Genomic DNA, 23,493 nt, shown 5'->3' on the forward strand with positions numbered 1-23,493 from the left:
CATGACCACTACTCCAAAATCATCATTCAGCAGGTAATGTTTGCACACAGAAAAAGGGCCATTTAAGAAAACAAGTTTTTGGTAAAGCATACACAAGCATGAACCATGCCACTAATTGCATTTACAGATATATTAACAAATTAACCAAGAGAATAAAATTATAATAAAAAAAAAAAAAATCACACATAAAAAATCTAGAACACACTCATTCAAAAAACAGTAACAAAAACAAAACCCATATAAAATCTAGAAAAATGGAGTTAATTCAAACTCAAGAATTAAAAATTCTACATACACCCAATTTCACCAATACAAATCATCAACCCAGAAGAGCATTTAATACCATGCATAAATTCAACAGTGAATAAGATATTGTCTGTTTAATATCAGAGTAAGAACTCACAAGCAACTGCTGTACATGTATGAAAGCAAATAGATGATGATAAGGAAGCAGAAAAACAAAAAAGTGGCAGATTTGACATAATTTGTCAACTTTTTTTCTTGAAACCTTTTATGGGGTTTCTGTTATGTACTCTGAGCTATGCTCTCTTCTCCATTTCCTGCCTTGTTATGCGCTCTAGTTTGGGCAACAAACACAAACAGTGAAGGGCTTTTGGAAACACTGAATTACACTTGTTTAGTGAGGAAGTTTGTGGCGGTTGGGAACGTTGAGAATAGGTGTCTGTTGTTGATGAATGAGAGTGAAAGTGACTGCGTGTCCTTTTGATTTAAGGTTTCAAAGGTTTGTAACTGCCTTGTAAAATGAGCCTTAGGAAAATTGGTATCTTCTATACACAATGTAATTGAGATTGGGCCTATGCCCATCTTTTTTGGTTGCTTGGGTTTATGTTTCGGAGGAAAGAGGTGGGCTGGGCCCATTTATAATTGTTAGATTTTAAATGTTAGAACTTCTAATCAAATGTAATGAATTACTTGCTATTGTCTTACACAAAATGTCTTTTGCTTTTTTTTTTCTTCTTTTTTTTTGTTTTTTTGTTTTGTTTTTGTTTATATAGATAAAAACACAAACACACAACGGTAGAGAGAAAAAGATTTTTTGGAAGGTCATTGTTAACAAAAGCCCTTGTGGCATTTGTTAATAAATAATTTTAGAAAAATTTTAAAACTATTTTAATAATTTTAAGATGAAAAATATAAAAAGTTGCCAAAAAGTCAATTGTTTTTTATTTCATATAAAAAGTTTTTAAAAATATTTCTTAAACTAATTAGGGCACTTTAAACTCAACATCACTATTTTCTTGACTTTACCCACTTGATTTTCATTTCATAGATAAATACATACATGGGTAAAAGGGAGGATATTTTTTTCTTTTGCCACATCATATCAATGTCCACTCTTGAAAAAAGAAACAAAGATAATTTACACATTTTTACCCTAAGCTATCACCCGATTATATTTTTTTTTGAGAATCAATTTTGCATTCAAAAAAAAAAAAAAATTGCATTCAAATAGTTCAGAGGATTATTACCCTAAGATATTCTTACTAATAACAATAATAACAACACAGTAATAACAACAACAACAACAGTAATAATAAAAGTGTTCCAAGGATGATTGAATTAAAAACAACCCACGTTAAATACTGTTATCTTATCCCATCCAAATGCACTTTCAGTCCAGATGATTCGCAGGTACGCTTCCTCATGACACAAAACATTCACAGAATTCACACTTTCTTCTAAAACAAACAACTACCAAGTCCCACTTGCATTTAAAACCTTCTCTCTCTCTCTCTCTCTCTCTCTCTCACAATCACAAGGTCGCAATTTCAATGAGAAAATCTCAAAGAATGGGAAGGAAGGAGAGAAAGCTGGTTGAAACCACATCAATAATCGACGTGGACTCTCCTTCTCCAACTTCTGGTATGTATTTCTCCACCGTTTAATCACTTTCCTTTTTAGTTTTATTGTTATTTTTATAATTTATTCGTTACTTTGTTTCTGAGAGGAAAAAAAACATAAAAAACTAAACTTTATAGTTCAAAACACAAAAAGATTTGAACTTTATGGTGCAAGACTCTTAGTTCTTTCGGGTTCATAACTTGGTACTAATTTTTAATGTTGAATTCTCTTAATGCTGAAGGAAAAACCAGTGTAATTGCAAACTGTTTGTTTTATTGTTGAATGTATGAACAAGGGTTTCACATTGTTTAAATTGAGTTTGCTGACAAAGAATCAGTGTGTTTTGGTGTTTGATGGAAATTTAATATAGCCCATTTGTGGGGTTTATTTTATTTTTTTGGAATGTCAGTTTGATTTGGAGTTTAAATGTTTTTTATTTATTATTTTTTTTCTTGTTTGGGCAAATTAAACAATGAAAGAAACCACCAAATCTTACTCACTTTGCAATAGTATAGATTTGTCAAGTCTGCTTTGCTCACATCAGAAATTTGACAAAGGACAGGTAGAGAGAGAGGAAGTTATTATTATTATTATTGGTAAGGTATACATGCACCCAGTAAGTCTTGAATGCAGGGCCTCACTCTCCTTCCCATTATTATGGGAGGAGGAAGTGCCAGTTGAGCTATAGCTCATTGGCGATCAGGTGTATTTTTAATTTGGAATGACGGAACCAAAATAGAGGAGTCATATTTTATGGAATTTTTAGTATAAGTGGTTTGAGGGAATTGTTTTGTTATAAAGAAAATATGTGTTATTACATTGATTTGTAGAAGCTTAGAATAATTTCAGCATAGTGTCAATAGTTAGTGTGCTTGCCGTACCTATGTATGAAATGCTGCGTAACAAAGTGGCATGCCTTGCTTACTCATGTCTAGTTTTTTTTATATTGTAAATATTTAATGGAGATGTATTTTTGAGTCCCTGGTGAGTAAAGGGAAAAAGACTGAACAAGGTATTAACTTTTTTATTATTATGGTTATCTTTTGCCAAAACCCCTTTGTTTCTTTTGATTTGGACTCCCATCTTTTAAAAATGTTGTTCTTTGTGCTGAGCCATTGAGGCTTTTGTATACCCTGAAATTCTAGGCCTTGTTTCTTTTAATCGTTGCTATAAATTTTTTACTTATAACAACATATGTGTATTTAGTCTCTAGGAAATTGGGGATGCTGAACTTAATTATGTCAGTGTCGTAAAATTTTTGGCAGAATTTGAAGTTTTCTTTTTCTATATGTTCTTAGCAACAAAATGGATCAATTAAACCTACCCGATGCTTTTGTGCTTTGGTCATACCTGTTAAAAGGATTTTTATTCTGCGGTGAATGAGCTTGTTTTGCCTTGATAAAGTTTCTTGGTACTCAAATTTCAAAGCATGTTGCAGCTTCCATGAAGGCTCACAGTAATTTGACTAAGGAAGAAGCTGACATGAGAAAGTGGGGCTTTTTAACAGATTCTTCAATGATTCTAGTTGACTTTCCTCGCCGTCGGCGATCAAAGAGGAAAATTAAGTCTAAGAATGCAACGGCTATGCAAAATAAGCTTGATAGTGGAGCTTTTGAGTGCTACTTCCAGTGAGTCTTGATCTCAATTATTCTGCCATTAGAATAGTTGTCTCAATTTTCTTGCCCATGTTCTGAATTAAAGTGCCTGACATGTATAGGAATCTATGGAGGAGCTTTTCAGAAGATAAGAAAACATCCTTTACATACCTCGATTGCTTATGGTTTGAGTTACATAGGAAATCGGCCTATAAAGACAAGGTGCTTACATGGATTCAGAAGAAGGACATTTTTTCAAAGAAATATGTTTTGGTTCCTATTGTTTGCTGGTAGGTTTCTTTCCATTAACTTGATTGTAAACATTTTGTTTATTGTCAATGGATGGGATTTTATGATGTTGCCTTGTTTCTTTGTCCTAGAGATATAATTGGATTTTATTGTTTCAAATACCATTTCTTTAGGCGTCACTGGAGCCTCTTGATCTTCTGCCACTTTGGTGAGAGCACAAAATCAGAAACAAGAACACCATGCATGTTGTTGCTGGACTCACTTGAGAAGGCAAACCCAAGGCGGCTTGAACCAGATATAAGAAAGTATGTATAGCAAAACCTGCCTTCATGTGTTGGTATAATTGTTTATTCAATGTTTTGATTTTTTTTTTTTTTTTAAAATTTTATTTCCTTCAGATTTGTATTGGACATATATGAAGCAGAGGGTAGGCTTGAGACTAAAGACTTTATTTATCAAATTCCTCTTTTGGTGCCTAAGGTGATCATTAGTACGTGCTCTTGATTAATTTCCACCTCAATCCTATTGTTTTTAACTTGTATTTTCATCCAGAACAATAAGAAAATGGAATTTTTTTTATTTAATTCTAGGTCCCACAACAGAGAAATGGTGAGGAATGCGGCAGTTTTGTTCTATTCTTCATTAACTTGTTCATGGAGAGTGCTCCAGAGGATTTTAGCACTCAGCATTTTCCTTACTTCGTGAGTTTTCTCCTTGCTGTCTCGTTTATTATATGAAGTACCAAAACGAATATGTAGATGTTGTGCTGGAGTTAACCTTTCTGTAATTTCCTGCAGATGAAAGATAATTGGTTTACCCCTGAAGGCTTGAAAAGCTTCTGTGAGAAAATTGAGTCCTTGAAGGAGAATAGTGATGTTGATGAGCTTCTGTAGTTAATTTCTGACAGCTTGATAGGTTTAAGGTTGTTGTTAGTGTATTAGGAAATGACAATTTGTCCATATATTTAATTTTTAGGTGTTTATGTCAATGAGGCATGTATATAGGTAAATAAAGGTGCTAATTAATGATTGATTTACCATTTGGCTATTTAGATTTTTTCTTTCCTTCCTCTTCTGTGTTTGTTTCCTCTCTCTCTCTCTTTCCTGGGAATTAAACTGATATACGGTATGATGACATGCCATACCTATAATGTTCATGCAGCTGGAGATGAGTAATTATAAGCGGTCTCAAAGTACGCCGATGGCAGTAAAGACCATAACCAATTGCAGTACCAGCACAGCAATCTCTAATTGCTACATAATTTATTTTAAAACCGTTGAGAACTTTTGATCAAGCAGGTCGTTTTAAAGGTAAAACACTTTGTGTTGATGATTATGATGAAAACAGATAAGGAGAAAGGTGGGAAGTGATCCCTCTCAAACCTATTCTGGAGTTCTCAATATTTGGATAATGTTTTAATTGTATGTTTATTCCTTCTCATAGTCACTGCTTAAAGACTTCACAATGTTGTGTAATTCTTAAATCAACACCTCCCTCTACCCCCGGCCCGTTTATGCTCCGTTTATGAACCTTTTTTATTTCATAGTTTTCATTAAATATTATAAATTTTAAGTTATATTTATTCACTTTAAATGATATATTATGAATTTTAAGTTAAATATATTCACGTTGAATGATGTAACATCATGTAATTTGTTATATACAAGAAATAAAATCTTAACCATAAAATAGAATCTCTACATATCAAAGGTTAGTAGCAAAGATTAGGATGCCCTCATGGAGAATTTTTATGCCCCCAACAGCATGCTCATTGACATGGCACAATTGAATGGGTCTTGACTTTTTTTGGTTATCTTCTGATGATTCAGTGATTCATTGGGTTTTTCTCAATGGACCAAGCTTGATTGAGTAAGATGAGTTCAGTTTTGTCAAGCTTACTAGTAATGTTTACAGCCAGCTCTACACAACTAGTACCCCAAAATATAGGACAAAATATCAATAAGAGGTTTATGGTTCAGTGGCATTGTCCTATCCATCCATATAAGAATATTTGGGTTCTAATCTCCATTCCCTGCTTGTTGTAAGCATTAAAAAGAAAGAAAGAAAGGACTTAATATCAGTAGGTTGAAGTTAGTATATACAGCATGTGAAAAAACACTTTCCTGTAAAACAGTACATTGAAAACCCCACTTTCTGTTTATGTTTTTCTTCTTCTAGTGTTTACAGTATGGAAGATCTACTTCATAGTCATCCCAGTTATCATCTTTGTCACCATTCTTTTTCTTAGGGGCTTCCTGTTTAGCCTGGACTTTTGGTAGTGGGCGCCTGAAAATGAGTATATCATATCAGAAAAGACTCATTAACTCCTTGTAAAGATATTTCAAAAATAAGAATACCTAAAAAACGAAGGTGGGTATGAAACAAAATGAATATTTTAGCAATTCATGTAGTGCTAACAAGGCCCAGATATAACTATACATACTCATCAAAAGAGATGCATAAATATGAAAGGGGGTAATAATTCAAGATTCTAAAATGAACCTCAAATTTTCACAATTACTGACATTCTTAAGGCCATTAAGATGAATTTTTCCTAGTATAAACAAAAACACCAAAACATATCTTCGCCAAATTTGTAAAAAAGTAAGAGCAATCAAATGAGAGAAGAAAATAAACTATTGGGCAAAGCTAAATAAAATTGCTCCCTTTTGTTGTAGAAAGAAAAAAAGGAACATTTTGATTTTGATCATCTTTCTCAACTTGTGTCAGGGAAGAAAACAAAACATACCCTCTCTGCCAGTCTTTGTACTTATAATGGAAACCATGCTAATATGTTACTTCCTCTTACTTCTTTAACTGACTTGCAAAGTCATGCATCATTAGCTAAAGCTTAGTAAACTGATATGAAATAGTGTGTAACTCATGGGATTCATTTCTGATAAGTATAACACAGAGGATTAATTATAACCAATCTAAAAGAAGCAGCTAGTTAATTAATCAACCTAAGGAAGATTATGAAATTCATCTTCTAACCTAGTACTACATAATTACTGACTTCTCTGTGTATGACTCTTTTAAGTTCAGTTACAAACACAATCATGGGAATTGCAAACATGTGGGTGATGCTACTTTCTTGAAATCACTCTCACAGTCAAATTCAATCTCCAGCCAGGGTTAGCAGCACAAAGAATATATTTTAACAAAAGCTACATTGGCTTTATTGCCTTAAAGACTGCATATTCACATCCAAAGCAGCAGGTAAAACCTTCCCTCCTCGACCCCACAACACCCCCCCACCCACCCCCCGCCCAAAAAGAAACACTACCAGGAGTATTTGGCCTGTAATTCTATTGAACTACATATTGCTTCCACTTATATGGAACACAAACTTCAAGTCCATCAAAGCATCAACAGAGTTTATAACCCCAAAGCCTAGAGAGTAGAGACCACTCTTAGCCCAGTGCTAACTGACTCTCCCTCAAATAATTGCTTTATGCTTACAATAGAGCCGTTCATGTATACAATTTACATCAAACATCACCGGCCTCTTCACTATTTAACACACCTTCATCCTTCAGTGGGGTGAACTAAGGTTACGTTGTGATCTTTCAGTCATGCTGAAAATGAATAGTTACCATATATTACAACATATCCCAAAAGTTTAAATTCCATTTGACAATTATTCTAAGGCCAGGGCCAACTATAATGACATCCTTTGTGATGTTCCATGTCTGTGATTTGAACCCCATCTCCCCCTCTACCCTCCCCCACTGTCTATCTATCAAAAAACAATTATTGTACGGTTTCCTTTTTATGTGTGGGTCTAGACTTCCCCTAGTAAGTAAAGTTCAAACCTTTTTATTTCTAATAGAGTTTGAAGTCGCTTATAAAATTACAATAATTCTAAGATTACACCCAATTTCACAACATATTGATATGGTCACACTTTCTGCTCATTCTTACATAGATCCACCACTTTTGGCCGATCACTCACAAAGTCACAAATCACAATCAACCACATTAACATGTGAAATTGAGTAAATCCATAGTATTGTTGATTAAGTTGCCTCTTTTCCAAAAAGCTACGTTTGAGCATTATTCTAACAAGCACTATTTTGTAGAACTAACATAAAACCCAAAGCTAGAATATTTCTTTCCATTTCTTTTCTTCCCATTTTCTCTGCTACCAACCAGTCCCACAGAAAGTAAATAAATTTGCTTATGAAAAAAGAAAAAAACAAGAAATAGACAGAAAGAGGACAAAAATCCAAACCATTTTCGGTTCCTTCTAGCAGCGTCACGTGCCTTCCTCTTCTTCTTGTCGTGAGTATTCTCAAAGTACCTCCTCCTTTTACACTCTTGGATCACACCAGCCCTCAACACCTCTCGCCTGAACCGGCCCACCAGTTTATCTTCCGGTTCATTCTCACCCACTATCACCTGAACGTTATAGCAAGATTTGAAGTAAAGGGTGTTTGAGTATGCCAGTGCAGGAGACACTATTGGGTTGACGAAAGAAGAACAACTCGGAGTTGTGGGGTCCAAGGTGGTGGACACTAGTGAGACCCACCCAGATGGTGGTTTGTTGGGAAAGTGGAGACTTGAGGGTGGTGGTGGTGGTGGTGGGATGGGTTGTTTTGAAGGGAGAAGAGAGGAGAGAAATTGTGAGAGAGAGAGTGAGGAAGCCATAGCTATGGCCTATGGGTTGGTGGCTTTGAAGTTTGAAATTGAACAAGAAGATTGTGGGCCAGTGGGCCGAGAGCCCAAAACAAGAGAAAGAAGCTTGAAAAGAGTTCCTAGTTCTCACTTCAGCAATGGTTGTTTGTACTTCGTTTGTTTTAATGATCGGTTTTGATTTCCTCACTTCAGCAAAGACTTTCAATTTGCTTGTACAGAACACAACATTATTCTATACAGCATTCTGGCAAGTTGTTGATACAATAATATTCACAGCTTGTTCTACAGCATTGTTGCAAGTTTAGCCACAAATAGAGCTTGTTTATGGTAAAAGATCCTTGTAGTCAAGTGATCTTGCTTAATTTTCTTTATAAGGATAATAAATTAATAATAGTTCAATTTTCTCCTTTCCCATTTTTCTTATCATTGAGACAATTGAAAAAAAAGAAAGGAGTTTGCTCACATTTAAAGAAATTATTTGAAGTAATAATTATTAAAATAAAAGATATTACCGATTTCTTCTACATCGTTTTGAAAGATAAATGTAGCAAATGATAGTCATCGCTAACAATTTATAACATCCAATATGATTATTCATTATTTAAAAAAATTAGAAAATATGCCACAAAAAAATTAATTAAGAAAATTTAATTTTTGTGATAAATAATTCACATAACTTTAATGTCAATATATGTAACAATCATACAAATTTAAGAAAAATACATGTTCAAACAAAGCCTAATAACACGAGCCTAGAATTAACAGCTTGGGACTGTACAAAAGACCTTACAATGTAAGAAAAGATTTAACAAAATTAAAATTCCACAATTGAATGAGGGATTTTAATCGTCCCCTTGGAGAGATTGGAAGGGAGACCAACACCCTTTGCCTTGAATGTAGTTTCCGCTGATTCTAGTGCTCGGGTAGCTTGTAGGGCCATCTCAGAATGGAGTTGGAGACATGTCATAGCCATCTTAAAAAAAATAAAAGAACCCAATTAGTCATGTGAGCATGGATAAAATTTTAAACAATTCCACAGTAGATGAAATAAACGAAACAAGAAAAAAAAAAGGTTCTCTTAAAGTGCCAAACTTTTATTATATCACAGGAGTCACATATGCATGGTTTCAGAATATGTTCTCAATTCAGCAGAAGTAGAGTTCTTCAAATTTCTTAGGGGTAATCCAAACATCACCGTGTAGCCAAAAAAGGATGGTAGCTAGCATTCAGAAGAATATACTTCATGAATGACTGATTCACAAAGCATAATAATGATGAAAGCTAACTTTTCGGAAATGTGTTAGCCGACGAATTAGTAGTAGTTGTTATGGATGGTAACAACAAAGAAATGATTTTTACGAGTCCATTTCACAATGTTAATTATAGCATATTCTTTACTATTTGACTGTTAGCTTCAGCAAAATCTGCAAGTTCAACACACAGGCAATATTATCCGCATGAAAGAGATAGTGAAGACGAAAAATGCAAGCACGAATTTTGAGCCTCTATGGACCTTTTATTGCTTACCGTATAGCACTCTCTATCTGTGTCTGACTCAATCACTTGAAGGGCAAATGTACGCACCCACTCAAGCCCAACAGAAAGTTCAAGATTTCCTTCAACCAAGGAAGATGCTACATTAGAAGGATGAAGTGCCACCAATATGCATGAGGCAGCAAAAAGAACAGCTCTTCTGACATATGCTTCCTTGTGATGGCATACCTCCCTGCACAAAATTAGCAACAGGATTCAGGGACAGATAAACAAATACTTTCCACCTAAGGTTTAACATGCAAAACGATGCACAGATACAAAGGTGAAACAGCAATGAAATAATCACCATAAGCCACCATTCACCCAATTTTCACTTTTACGCCACTTCTATACAGACACACACGTAGGTCAAATAGTCACTTCTACCCAGCCATTAGACATTGACCATCTCCAGGGTATCACATCATATCAAAATATCAACATACTGAATTTTAATTAGTACCTGGATCTTAACAAATCGAGAAGAAGAGGAGCCAATGAAGATGCTTCTGGGTGCATGCTTGCACATTTCATACAAACACCAAGCATATGGATGAGTTTCCCCAGGACAATAAAATCTCTACCTAGCAAGTCAACACCATGTCTTTTCTTATCAAAACCTTGCATGGCAGGAAGCATAAAGGCGGCTGCATACACGGGAAACTTATTGTGAGACCATTCTATCTGGCTTTCTTGTATATTTGAAGATTTTAGGCTCCATCGGCGTGTCTTCCCTCTCCTGATCTGACCAGGTTTTGAGGGAAGTTCCCTCTCATAACGAGTAGACCAGTTCAGCAAAGTTTCGGTTTCTGAGATCTCCTTCCATGAACTAGCTCCAGCAGGCCCTCTGCTACTAGGTAAGAACCACGGTTGACTCTCTGAAATGCTTGATATCAGGGGTCCTGTTTGATGTTTAGGTTTTATAGTTTTAGAATTAGCAAGCTCCTGAGCTGCATCTGTCATGACGTCAAGTATCATAATGCGTTGGCTGACATCAACATTTGGTGAATATAATAGTTTGTTTAGAGTATTCAGAGATTCAAGAGGACATGTGACAAGCAAGGCAACCAATGCTCTCTGCCTCTTGTCTTCAGCTGAGTCCTCCTCACCTTCTACAGCTAAATCAGAGCAACGAACCTGCACCAGAGTTCTAGCAAGATCACCAGCTAAATGGCTAAGCTCATCAGGTGATGCTCGCACAAGTTTTTCAGCAACATCAAGTGCCCTCTCCACCTGCAATATAGCACAGGAGCAATTAATGAACTAGAAGACAACTTGGTTCACCAACTTTTGATGAAATAGGTTGAACCAAGGAGATTGCACCAAAACCTACTCACTAATTAATTGCAACCACTTAGCAAAACTAACTCTGTTAAAATCTTTTATAGGGTGGTGGATGAGATATAATTGGCATGTGTGAAATTTTACCAAAAGAGATCTCAGAAATGTGGCTCTTTTCAGTACCACAACTGATATTTTAAGGTTTACTCTCAGGAGAGTCTTTAAAAGAATTTTTTTATTCATTAAGAAAAAACTTTAGAGAAAATATGACTGATGAATTTAAATGACTTACCCCGTCAGCATCATCAGATTTCCGTAGTGCCCCAACTACATCAACCAACTGTGAAATTTTTTTTTTCAAATCTGTGTCATCATCTGATAAGTCATAAGGCTGTAAAGATGAGTCACTTGAGGAATCAGAATTCTCACTTGCATTATCAACATCATCTTTATCAGAGACTGATTCATTATTTAGTGTTGCTGGATCAATGATCTCATCTGGATCGACAAACTTAAATTCAGATAATTTCTTGTTTTTGCTCTTTAGATTGTTGCTTGTCACATTCTTGGTGGTATATTTGAAGTCTTTTTCCTGTGCAGAGCTAGATGTTTTACTCTCATGACCGTCTTTTTGCTTGCAATTTGAGGTATCCAGATTCCTTTTTTCAAGGGTAGGCATCCCAAATTCCCAGTCAATAATGTCACCAGTACAGCTATCATCAAGGTATAGTGGGTTTTTTGGGTCAATTACTTTAGAGAACGCTAAAGCAACACTGCTAGCCATTTTCCGAACTAAATTATTAGGGCTCTCCAACCTACCTGCCAGCAATAAAACAAGATATAAGAGGAATACCAACCAGTCACATTACACATGACGCTATACCAATAGAATAAGGAAAAGCATCTACAGCTGACTCCTTGAAGAATCAAGGGCATCACATCTTTAGTCTCATCTAGGTCCTTTTTAGACATCTTCTCCAGGCAAAGGCCTACAGCTGCAGATAAATCTAAAATAAATTAAGGGGCAACAGAATTTGGAAAAAAAAATAAAAAATGAAGATTTCTGTAATGCACAGGGCTTGATAGAGAACAATACAGTTTACTAACATGTGATATCCAGTGTTTTCTAATTAATGTTGATGCTTCTACAACTTGTACTGTTACAGGAATTTTCCCTAAATAAAAGTGAATTTTTCAGCAACAGGCTTAAAGGAATGACAAAGGATACAAGTTTGCTGCTCCATTGGGGCTGATTGCACATATTCCTTTTTAGACCACACTGCTAGCAGACGCTGCACAGTGTCTAAGAGACCACGGATATTATGACCTTTTGTGAGTGAACTAGCATCAGGCGGGCATTCAAGAACAGCAAATTGAAGGATCCATCGCAGGCAACAGATAGGAAATATTTTCCAGTGTAAAAATTTGTCAACAAACATGGACCTGAGAAAGAAGAGCTATGAATTTAAAATCTGTGAGTAATAGGAACACAACAGCAATGTGTTCTCAGAAGATGGCAAAAAATAAAATAAACTAAACTAAGTAAAATGAATTTGAACAATATTTGATTTAACTTCATTCTGCCAGAAAGCCTTAATCCTCTGGCAGGTATTGCAGATATGCTTTGAGTTTACTAGCATCTGCCTATGGCTGACACCATTTGAACCACTTAAATGTGTTTGCCTAAATTAAGTCCAAAATGTGCACAATATTTTTTGGACTTCATTGTTGTGGAACAAATAATACACAAGTTACTTCAATCATTAACTTGCATTTAGTGGTTCTTTCATACAGAACCTAAAAAAAGGCAGTATATTTTCATGTTTTGAATACAATGAAACCTAAAAGACATATATATATATGCATCTAGCAATGGCCAATTTTTGAGAGGTACCATGTTCCAACACCCTAGATCAAGTCAAAACAAGTAAGAAATATTCTATAGTGGGAAATCTATCTCTGGCCTGGATTTCAGCTTATAAGAACTAGCAAATTGATAATTGCAAGTTCTTCATACAGCAATGCAATTTCAATTTCATATGCAACAATGAAAAATCGATTCACTATTTTCAAATTGTAGATTATCTACACGACACACTCAACACGCATAGAGCGCTGGTGCTGCCAGCTCCACTTGGCCATAAATTAACTGCAAAGCATGTTCACTGACCTCACTGATGTCTGATTTTTAAAAGTCTGATGAAATAATAGCCAAAAAAACCAGTAAGCTTCAACATCACTTGCATGTTCAATAGCTAAAAAATGCAGAAGCTGCTCAGACAATCTTTCCACAGCATAAGGATCTTTGATTGCTTCAATCATCTTCAACCAAAACCGGGAACCAGGGTCTAACTCAAATACATCAGCTACAGATGAATCAATATTTAATGACAGAAAGCTCCGAACATGCCTGAGAACCCGTGGAGTTATTTCACTTGAAATCACGTCTGTCAAAAAAGAGAGGAAAAAAACAGTTTAATGCTTTGGTTGCAATTGTAATCCATCTGGTAGGACATGATAGAAGAATAATTAATCCGTTATATCAAAACCAAAGAAAAATCAACCAAAACAGAGATTGTTTTAATGGCTCAGATAAGCTAGTTGTACCAGCCACTGTGTTTGAGAGACAATTAACATCTAAGGATGTTGATTGTAATGCTTGTCAGGACTATGAGCCTGCAACAACTACCACAGACTTAATAGGGTGCAGGTCTTATTCTGCAGCATTTTATTACTTACAACCATTTAGGGTAATTACTTCAATCAAAACAATCAAGTGCATATAGACAGGCATGAACACTTCAATACATTTTCCTTACACAAACCCAAAATCCCAATTTCTTCCAGTAACAACCTGTGCATATGTTTTAATCAGCGACTTATCCAGAACTGAGATTTTATGATTTCATGAAATTTCAGTTTTGATAAATGATACTAAGAAACTGTGTAACCCATGATTGTAAAATAGTTACCTTTTTAAAGAAAAATAACTTATTGAGAAAGCAAAGAGCACAGTCACGCATATGCACACACATGCACACATCACCATTTTTATAGAAAATAAAAATAAAAATAAAATCAGTTACCAGCAGATCCACGTCGACAAATGCGAGAAAATGTTTCCCCAACAAATAACAAGGCATCACCCATGTCGCTTCTACTGCAGAGAGTTCCATTATCAAATAGTTTCTCTTCCTTTTCTTCTGCTACTGAAAGAAGTTGAATGGTAATTTGCTTGAAGAACGAACTGTGGTACTCTTGTTAAGAATAACAATAACTAAAGGCAGTAACACATATTTGATGTGTATTAAGTATGGATATTATATAGTAAAACCTAGAAAGTAGATAATACAACATTTTTTTTTTTTTGATAGGTAGATAATACAACATTCAAATACGTTGATTGTTTTGACAAAAACTTGTGAAAGCACAATTGCATTCGTGGACAACCCACTATATTGGGCAAAGAGAAAAAAGGATACTGTGATGAGAGTGAAGTTGGGGCTCCCAATCTTGCTTTGTCAGGAATAGATGCAATTATCTGCGCCACCCTAGATACAACTGGCGTTAAACGTTCGCTCAAAGAATTTTTGGACTGCCAAAATTCTCTAGCCATATGGAGCACCCCATCATTTTCCAGCAAGCAGAGTACAAGTAATCTGTCATAGTTGAATAAGATGTAAGCAGACTGACTAATAATTTATTATGATGTCTTACATATTATTACATATACCTAAACATACAATTTAATCATTAGACATTTTTTTTTATATATATAAGTAATCATTAAAAATTCTACAACTTTCAGTCCTATGAGTTTGATGATGAGGACACATGGAATTCAAATGTACCACATCAACTATATTAGGGGTAAGGGCATGTATCAGATAAAACAAAAGCATGTCCTCAAGAGACATAGAGAACTATGTGTAAGACATAAAGGAAGGTGCTTGCACCAGATAACAATCTATTAGTCATAGGTCCTTTGAAATTTATAATGGCAGTATCAACATACTAATTAATATCAGGTTCTTAAAATGAGCATGATTTTCTATTTGCAAATGGGTTAAAACTGGCAACGCAAGTAGATGCAGAGCAGAAACAGCATGCTAAACAATTTTGAACTGTAGTTTTGTAAATATGAATAGCAATGATCTAGTCATGAACCATCGTGATAATAAATCTCAACAGCCAACATGAATTAAGGATTCGTTCGTCATGTTCATATTGCTTTGCAACCACCACTAAAAGCTTGGTAAGATAATGGTCTTCTGTATTGACTAATTTTCTAATCAAGTATGTGCAACCAGAGCTAAACAAAGCTGTCCATTAAAACAATGAAATTACAACTGGGAAGTGATAGTGACTGCAGTTTTAACAGCTATGGATATAAGCGTGTTTACCCCATACCTTTCAGTATTGGAGTGGACAGAATTAACATCATGGTCATCAGTTGCATTCTGCCGTAGACAAGGAACCAAGGTCTGAACAACCTCAGTGGCAAGTCCATCAACAAAGAAAACATCATAGACATGTATACGCGCTGAAAGGGGGAAACAAGCTAGCCAATTGGAAGCGAGATCTGCGTGCAACAGCAATCTGTATAAGAAATTAGGGACATGCATCACAAGACTGCCAAAAGAGAAGGAAAATACAGACACATATGGCAAAAAGCCAAAAAGAAAACACCACATACTTCTAAATTCTGGAAAATCAACCATCAGTTTTTTTTTTATAGGTAATATAACTTTTTTTGAAAAAATGAACATCATGTTCATGATGACGAACACTCTGGACGTGACGAAATTACAAAAAGCTCAAGTGCTAAATCTAATAGCTAACAAATTGTAGAAATCAACCATCAGTTAGAATCTTCAGGTTATACAAACCTTCTAACTTATGATGTTGTCTAAGGACTTGAGAGCATACATTCTTTGCAATTTGTGAAACTAGAAATAATTATTTCTCAATGAGGAACTTGTTTAATTGGTAAGTTACACATACAACCAATGGGTCTTGAAACCCAAATTCCAATTTTCCAAAAAAAAAAAAAAAATTAATAGATATTCTATTCCAAGCCAAAGTTTTGCCACATTGAAAAGAAAAGAAAAGGTGTTAGCTAAATATTCCATTTTCCCTATATATCTGTTTTCCACCAGGCTTTATTTTCATGCAATCAGTAATATAAAAACAGAAGAGTTTGCGTAGACAAAGATAAACAGACACAGCGCCTAATTACTTCCTAATCATGATAAGGACAATACAATGCAAAATACAAAGCAAGCACATTACCCAGCAACAGAAACCGAGCCAATGTCGGAAATGCAGCTCCTTGATAGAACGCTTGCCACCACTCCCTCCTCTTTTCTTCTGAAGGGACCTTAGCACTAAGGACCTGCACATGCCAAAAGCAGAATGCAACGAAAGAAATGAAAAATGGACCTTTCAAGAAAATCAACACAATCCACAACCTCTTCAAAATTCCATGTACAAATTTGCACAAACCTGCTCTTTATACCGCTGATCAACACTACCTACAATTCCATAATACACATGCAAATCAGTCAATTTCGCATGAATTCAAACAATAAATTAAATTAAATCCTTAAACAGTGCAAAGGACTAGTTCCAATGTTTCTATCAATCCTTAAATAGAATTACTATTTTAAAACGTTGAAAAATCATGAATTTTCGATATTTCTGTATTATACTACTGTATTACTATTCCAAAAACATTAGCACTTAAAAAAAAAAGAAAAAATATATATATATATATATTTTTTTTTTAAGTGAAGATAACCTAAAACACTAACCTGCCTAAATTACTCTATTACTATTTTAAAATGTTGAAAATACCAATTTCGATATACCAACTAAATCCAAATTGACGTTTCAAACAAAATTCTTTGAACATAACCAGTCCTACTAATCCAAATTTGTTGCGAACTTCATGAATTTCGATATTTTCTGTTCGCTTCGCACAGCACAGTTTAGGAGTAACGGAAACGAAGAAGGTGACTGACCTGAGAGGAGAGAGGAATCGAGAGGGAAGAGAAGGAGAGCGAGAGAATGAAGTGCGCAAACGACTTCGTCTACGTGCTTCGCGCTCTTTATAGCTGAGATTACTTCGCTGACCTTTTCGATAAGCTTGTTTTCCATTTCTCTCTTTCTCTTCGTACTGTCCTCCATTACTAAACCTCGCTGCCAATGCTTGCTAATTTTTGTTTTGTTTCGCTGTTGATTTTAGTGCACGAGAACAAAGACGATGAACCAGTGAAAACGTCGTCGCTTTGAAACTTCTTCTTTTTTTTGGAAACAAACCAATATTAGCCCAATTGTTATATAGCCCAGTACTATTCCCGACCCGACCCAATTCCGCCCAGAAGGTTTTTAAAAAAAAAGTCTTATGGGTCCTAACCTTTGAACCATTTGTTCTTTTCTCCTTGTTTCTTATTGAAAACAAAATTTCTGCCGCAACTATCTGTGAGTGAGTTGTGTATTTGTGTTGTTGAGATCTTTGTAGGTTATAATTGGTGTTTCTGTGTGTTGTTGAGAAAAAAAAAAAAAATCTAAAGAATGAGTTAAATCAAAGAAAAGGAAGATGGGTTTGTGGTCACTCTGGGTCTGCCATGGGAACTTGCTGGTGGTATGGTGGGTTTGTTAAGGGAGGTGAGTTGCTGATTCATGTTTGGTTGAGAGAGAAATGGCAGTACAGTGGGCTCCACAAACCACCTCCTCGACTCTGCAACCCGAACCAGCTCCTCGCCTTGTGGACCAAGACCGTGAGTAAGTTTGTTGAAGCCATGGAAACTGGAACCAAAGATTCTGGGCAGGCCAAAGACAAAGAGAGCTCGAACAAAACCAAGTGTGTTATGAATATACAAGGGTACCCAGTAAAGGGTTTGTCAATTGCAGGCCATGAAACCTGCATAATTTTCCCTTCTCTCAATATAGCTTTTGATATTGGTCGCTGTCCCCACCAAGCTATACAGCAAGACTTTCTCTGTATCTCGCATGCCCACATGGACCACATTGTGAGTGTCCCTTCTGTGCTTTGCTTACTTTCTCTTTGTTTTTTTTTTTCTTGCTCTTTGTATTGCAAAATTTTGACTTTTTTTTTTCATTCTTTGTGCCTTTTATGTTCTGGGTTTTTGTTATTATTTATTTTGGTGGTGTTGGGGCTGTTGAATTTAGTTTTGTATGCACTGTTCTGTATTGGGCCAGTTCGAGTTTTGGACAATTGAGTGTGATTAGATGGTAAATACTAGGTATTGGGTTTGGGATATATGTGCTAGTAGTGTGATGATTTGTAGTGTCGTGTGGAACATTGTGGAGCTTTTATTGTTGTTTTGGTACTGGGTTTTGAATGAGTTTGGAACTAAAAGTAGTTGAAGATATATTCACTGTTTAATGTTGTACTACAAGATGACTAAGAGCTGAAGAACTCTACTTTAGTGCCTAGATAGATTCATATGATGCATCACGTCATTGGATAGATGTAAAAGATAGATTTCTGTTTTTTTAAGTGTGCATTGTAATGGATCTTTTGACCATTATCTAATGTTATGGCATATTTTTCTATGTCTATCAGTGCAAGCAATTTTTGAATCTCTCACATAGTCTGAATATAGAATTTAAACATATCAAACCGTTCCAACCTCCCTGCTCCCATTCTTCCAGAAAGAAAAATCATGAAAAAAGGGGTTTTCTCCTATTTTCTTGGCATTATTTATCAAAATTTCCATGAAATTCATTTAATCTGGATTTTGATAGTTTCACAAGTTTTAGCTGATTTTAAACTTCTAAATTATGTCTTTTAAGTCTCACTAAGGAGTTTAATTAGTATAGATTACACATGGACTCTTTTTCTTGAGTGCTACTTATAACTTAATATTTTGAAAGGGAGGACTCCCCATGTATGTTGCAACTCGTGGCTTATACAGAATGAAGCCCCCAACAATCATTGTACCAACATGTATAAAAGCAGATGTAGAACAACTCTTTGAGGTGCACAGAAGAATGGACCAATCAGAGCTGAAGCATAATCTAATTGGCTTGGATGTTGGTAATGGCTGATCTTGAATTGAATTCTTTCATCAACTGAAAATGTTGGTCTCGTCTGCTCTCCTTTCGCATAATGTAGTTTTAAGTAAGCTTATAGAGCTTTTATTTTCAGGAGAAGAGTTTTATTTGAGAAAAGACCTTAAAGTAAGAGCTTTTAAGACGTACCATGTCATTCCAAGCCAGGTATCTTTATTAGTTGTAATTTTTTTCTCTTATGGCTTTCCATTCAGATGCTGATGAATTAGTATATACTTTGAGCTATCTTTAGTATTTATTGACTGTGAATGATTCATGACAGGGTTATGTAGTTTACTCTGTAAAACAGAAACTTAAGCAGGAGTACATTGGCCTTCCTGGGAACGAGATTAAGAATTTGAAGTTATCAGGTGTGGAGGTCTGTCTTGACAGTTGCCTTCATAAACTTCTTACTGATACTATGTGATTGGAAATTTGCTTCCTTTGCATTCTGGGGGACCTATATATTGCAATTTTTTTATAGATTATTTATAAATAAATTGCACTTTTTTATGCAACTGTGCTACCACTTATTGACTGCAATATTCTTCCTTTCCCCTGTTAATTTGATATGGAGAGAACTAGAAGTGGGATGTGAGATAATAGCCATGACCATGAGTAAAAGCAGTAGACAGTATCCCAAAATTTATCATTTTCGCCTGCTTTCATTCCAAAGTTTAAAAATCCGTGTATAGCATCCGCAGTTGGAAGATATGCTGTACTGTTTTGAATATTGGGTTTTCTTTTCTGTTTTCATGTGTTATTTCATTGTATGCAAAAAATATATTTTTTTGTTGAAATATGTTTGGAATATGGAAAATAAGCTTAGAGTTTTATGGGGCATTGTTTGAGTTTCAAGACATACATTTTTGGCTTTTGCTACATCAAGGGGTAAGACTGTTAGTAAAAGGTTTAGCAATTATATTGAAACCTCAGAGCATGTTTTAATAGATGTTTGCTTTGGAAAGTTCTACTATTTTGCCTAATATCTAGCTGGGCTTCTATTTTTCTCTTTTATTTTTAATGCTCAGAAGGTTTTGACATTTTTTTTGGGTTAATATGGCCTTATTGTTTATGAAATTTATGTCCCTGTCTCTACTGACCTTGCTCTTTTTTTCCTTTTTCTTTTTTCTTTATTATAATATATTAAACAAGGCTGGGACTGTTTATTTGCAGATTACATACACTGTGACAGTACCTGAAATTGCTTTCACTGGAGATACCATGTCCGACTTCATAGTTGACCAAAATAACATTGATGCCTTGAGATCAAGAATTCTAGTTATGGAGGTGCATTTACTTTGATTATTTTTTTTTTGGATAAGTGCATTTACTTTGATTATGCTGTATTACTTTACATATACTTTGTCATTTTGGTATATCAAGGTTTAATTTTATCAGACCATTTTTAACTTCTTGCACCAGTCGTAGTTTTACACTCAAAGAGAAAAGAATGGAGTAACTTTGGTCGCAAACTTGCTGTTTTTTTTTGTAGTCTAGAGTGATATAAATGTGGCGTCTTTTCTTTATAATATAATCTTTAGTCGGTTTCTTCTGGTGGCTTGCAATTGAACGTACTGCACTGTAATTAATGAGAGGTGGATTTGTGATAGATTGTTATTCTTAAAACTCAATAACGCTCACTTGCTTTAGATCATGTATACCAAATGAGAGGAAGTGTCAACTGAAAATTTCCCCTTTTTTTCCATTTTGTGGTATTAAATATTGATCGCTCATGCAATTTGGCTCATGCAAATACCAAGTCAACGAGAGTATCTCATTAACACTTCTATGGGTAAATATAATACAAAAGCGTGTATTAATAGACACATGCACAAAGTCACTCATATTTACTATCTATGTAGGTTGTACTACTCAAAATTGTTGGGAGCATCTGTCATGGTTTGCATTGTGGGTGAGGCCCTTATTAATTGTTTACATAATCTTTTCATGCAGTGCACCTTTGTTGATAACTCTATTCAAGTGGAGGGTGCAAGAGATTATGGACACACACATATATCTGAGGTTTAGTTGTTAAACTCTTCTTTTGGAAACTATCATGCTGCATGCACTTCCTTATTGGCCTATGTCTTGTCTGATGCACCTTCCTGGGTTTCTTATCGTGTTTTTGTTATGAGATTTTACCAGATAATAGGTCATGCAGAAAGATTTGAGAACAAAGCAATTCTTCTAATCCACTTTTCAGCTCGTCATACAGCTGAGGTACTTCTATATAAAGCAATTCTTTTGTCTAATTAGTTCTATCAGCAAGATATTATCTCTTCTATTTGATGAAACCCCCACTACCCGCTACCAAGAAGTGAATTAACTCATTGGTTGCCATATAGCACAGAAGCATGGGCATGGGTGGTAATATTGACTAAAAAGAGTCGTCATCCTGCTATTAAGACTTCATACATTTAAAAAGTTGAGAGAGTAGTATTGTGTGTGATAAACTTAGTAAATCATTGTAGGTGTATTGTATGGGATGGTCCAGTTGGTGTATTGTATGGGATGGTCCAGTTGTATCTTATAAGGTCTTCCTTTTGTCTCCCTAATGGTAACTAGTTAAAATCTCGTATGATATGCGGTGCAACTTATTATTAGTTTTCTCCAATATTTCAATAAGTTTGCCAAGAATCTTGTATGTTAATTGATTGGCACCTCAATTTCCAATAGAGATATTCATGATTCATATCTCCAAACTATCGATGTATAAAAAAATTTTTGAATAATTTTCCTTGTAAAAAATTGTAATCTTTAGTTATTTTATAGACAAAATAGAAATCATATTATATGTGTGTGTTCACAAATTGAAAATTGCATGATATAGTGGTTAATATAGATAAGCATGTTTCATGCCTACTAAAAAAATGCATATATCCTTCAATTATTGTTTCTCATATAAATGTAGAAAATTTATATTAAACACACACACATATATATAGATTACATGTGACTGAAAGGAGTTAGGAAATTTAAAAAATTAAGATTTATTTTAGTAAATTCACAAACATTTAATTTTTTTTTATTGCTCGTGTCAATTGTTGTCAAAGCAGCTAATCGTGAGTAAGAATGTCATAATCTAAATTTTTTATTATTATTCCAACTAAAAATTATCTCTTATATAGAATTTATAAAAATAATCATATAAATTCATTTGATATAAATAATTAATGCACAACTATAGATAATTAATATAAGCATTTACTCTATTGGCTAATTTAATAAACTAATACTTTGATGTAAATGCAAACTTTGTTGATTTAGAATCCTAAATAAAGAGAACTTCTAGGAATGCTCCACATGGCACAACCTCATACTTTCTAACATGAGGTCTCTGCTTTTATATATAATATTGATTGATTATATTGTTAATTTGGTACTTTGATTTGTCAGGAAATTCAACAAGCTGTATCTGCTTTGCCTTCACCTTTAGCAGGTCGAGTTTTTGCGCTCACAGAAGGTTTCTGATGGGAACTGGAGTAGTGTTTCTGTTTTGGGCACCCGAATGCTGTTGCCACTTTGGAGTTAGTGGATTCATGCAACCCCCACTACTAGCTCAGAAAACTGAGTTGGTGACATTGTGATTCTGAAGCTTGTGGGTTTATGTAGGCCCCCCAATTTTCAAGAAGAATTCCAGCAGGATGCTTATTCGGGAATGTTCTTTAAAGCTTGTTGGTTTTCTCGGGAATTTCAAGTTCTTGAGACGCCATATCCATTTCTTCTTTTTCCCCGGGTGGCTGCGTGGGTGTGTGGAGGTAGGGGGGATTAAATTGGCTAAACATTGGTCCTCTCATTTGTCTCAATATACTGATTTTGATTGTTTTCATTCTGGCTCAACGCAATTACCTTTTGATACAATGTAGTAAGAGCACATTTTGTGTGTGACAACTGACTTAAGATCTCAAAAAAAAAAAAAAAAAAAAAAAAGATTAATAAAGCTGAGAAAGCTCATTTTGACGAATCAGTTGAGTGGTCGATTTGAATGCTTTTTGTCAATTAAAAAGACTTGGGAATGTAACTCATAATACAGATAAGAGGAATGATAGGGAGTCAATATTTTTCACAATATTTTTCATAATTGTTTATATGGTCTGTTGTAATTAAAATAACATCACTTTCACTTAGGTTAATCATTGTACATGACATTAAAGCATTAAATTACTACTTTGACATTTACATACCATTGGAAAGGTAAAGCTAATGAAAATGAAAGCATAGATTTTTAATGGGAAGTTCCCGTTAGGAAGGT

At 34.8% G+C, this 23,493-nt stretch overlaps 4 protein-coding genes across 6 annotated transcripts; 2 read left to right on the forward strand and 2 right to left on the reverse strand.

Annotated features, from left to right (window-relative positions):
* The first annotated feature begins 1,602 nt into the window (after nt 1–1,602).
* Nucleotides 1,603–4,767, forward strand: LOC111995095 (probable ubiquitin-like-specific protease 2A). The gene is made up of 8 exons (XM_024026992.2): nt 1,603–1,653; nt 1,782–1,884; nt 3,302–3,491; nt 3,581–3,748; nt 3,881–4,012; nt 4,106–4,187; nt 4,298–4,408; nt 4,505–4,767. Exons 2-8 carry the CDS (start codon nt 1,794–1,796, stop codon nt 4,598–4,600), a joined length of 870 nt encoding a protein of 289 aa, XP_023882760.2. The 5' UTR covers nt 1,603–1,653; nt 1,782–1,793; the 3' UTR covers nt 4,601–4,767.
* Nucleotides 4,768–5,880: 1,113 nt separating this feature from the next.
* On the reverse strand, nt 5,881–8,553 carry LOC111995096 (small ribosomal subunit protein bS21c-like). Its single transcript, XM_024026993.2, has 2 exons — nt 7,942–8,553; nt 5,881–5,993 (listed from the first exon to the last, which is right to left on the reverse strand). The coding sequence occupies exons 1-2, from the start codon at nt 8,355–8,357 to the stop codon at nt 5,882–5,884; spliced, it is 528 nt and encodes a 175-aa protein (XP_023882761.1). The 5' UTR covers nt 8,358–8,553; the 3' UTR covers nt 5,881.
* Nucleotides 8,554–8,978: 425 nt separating this feature from the next.
* On the reverse strand, nt 8,979–17,457 carry LOC111995092 (uncharacterized). Of its 2 annotated transcripts, XM_024026988.2 has the most exons (13): nt 17,183–17,457; nt 16,665–16,693; nt 16,452–16,554; nt 15,570–15,741; nt 14,642–14,818; nt 14,246–14,406; nt 13,330–13,606; nt 12,388–12,602; nt 12,068–12,166; nt 11,452–11,978; nt 10,342–11,111; nt 9,873–10,071; nt 8,979–9,318 (listed from the first exon to the last, which is right to left on the reverse strand). In XM_024026988.2, the coding sequence occupies exons 1-13, from the start codon at nt 17,346–17,348 to the stop codon at nt 9,160–9,162; spliced, it is 3,054 nt and encodes a 1,017-aa protein (XP_023882756.2). In that variant the 5' UTR covers nt 17,349–17,457; the 3' UTR covers nt 8,979–9,159. The 2 variants fall into 2 exon arrangements, with proteins under 2 accessions (XP_023882756.2, XP_065630402.1); XM_065774330.1 differs by lacking the exons at nt 16,665–16,693; nt 17,183–17,457 and having other exon boundaries at nt 15,570–15,758; nt 16,452–16,558.
* Nucleotides 17,458–17,558: 101 nt separating this feature from the next.
* On the forward strand, nt 17,559–23,322 carry LOC111995079 (tRNase Z TRZ1). 2 transcript variants are annotated; one of them, XM_024026970.2, is made up of 8 exons: nt 17,559–18,193; nt 19,062–19,224; nt 19,336–19,406; nt 19,522–19,617; nt 20,415–20,528; nt 21,195–21,263; nt 21,387–21,461; nt 21,713–21,908. In XM_024026970.2, the coding sequence occupies exons 1-8, from the start codon at nt 17,789–17,791 to the stop codon at nt 21,794–21,796; spliced, it is 1,077 nt and encodes a 358-aa protein (XP_023882738.1). In that variant the 5' UTR covers nt 17,559–17,788; the 3' UTR covers nt 21,797–21,908. The 2 variants fall into 2 exon arrangements, with proteins under 2 accessions (XP_023882738.1, XP_023882739.1); XM_024026971.2 differs by lacking the exon at nt 21,713–21,908 and adding an exon at nt 22,638–23,322 and having other exon boundaries at nt 17,561–18,193.
* Nucleotides 23,323–23,493: the final 171 nt, after the last annotated feature.

Source organism: Quercus suber, unplaced genomic scaffold (assembly GCF_002906115.3).
Source record: "Quercus suber isolate HL8 unplaced genomic scaffold, Cork oak 2.0 scaffold_90, whole genome shotgun sequence".
Lineage (NCBI taxonomy): Eukaryota > Viridiplantae > Streptophyta > Magnoliopsida > Fagales > Fagaceae > Quercus > Quercus suber.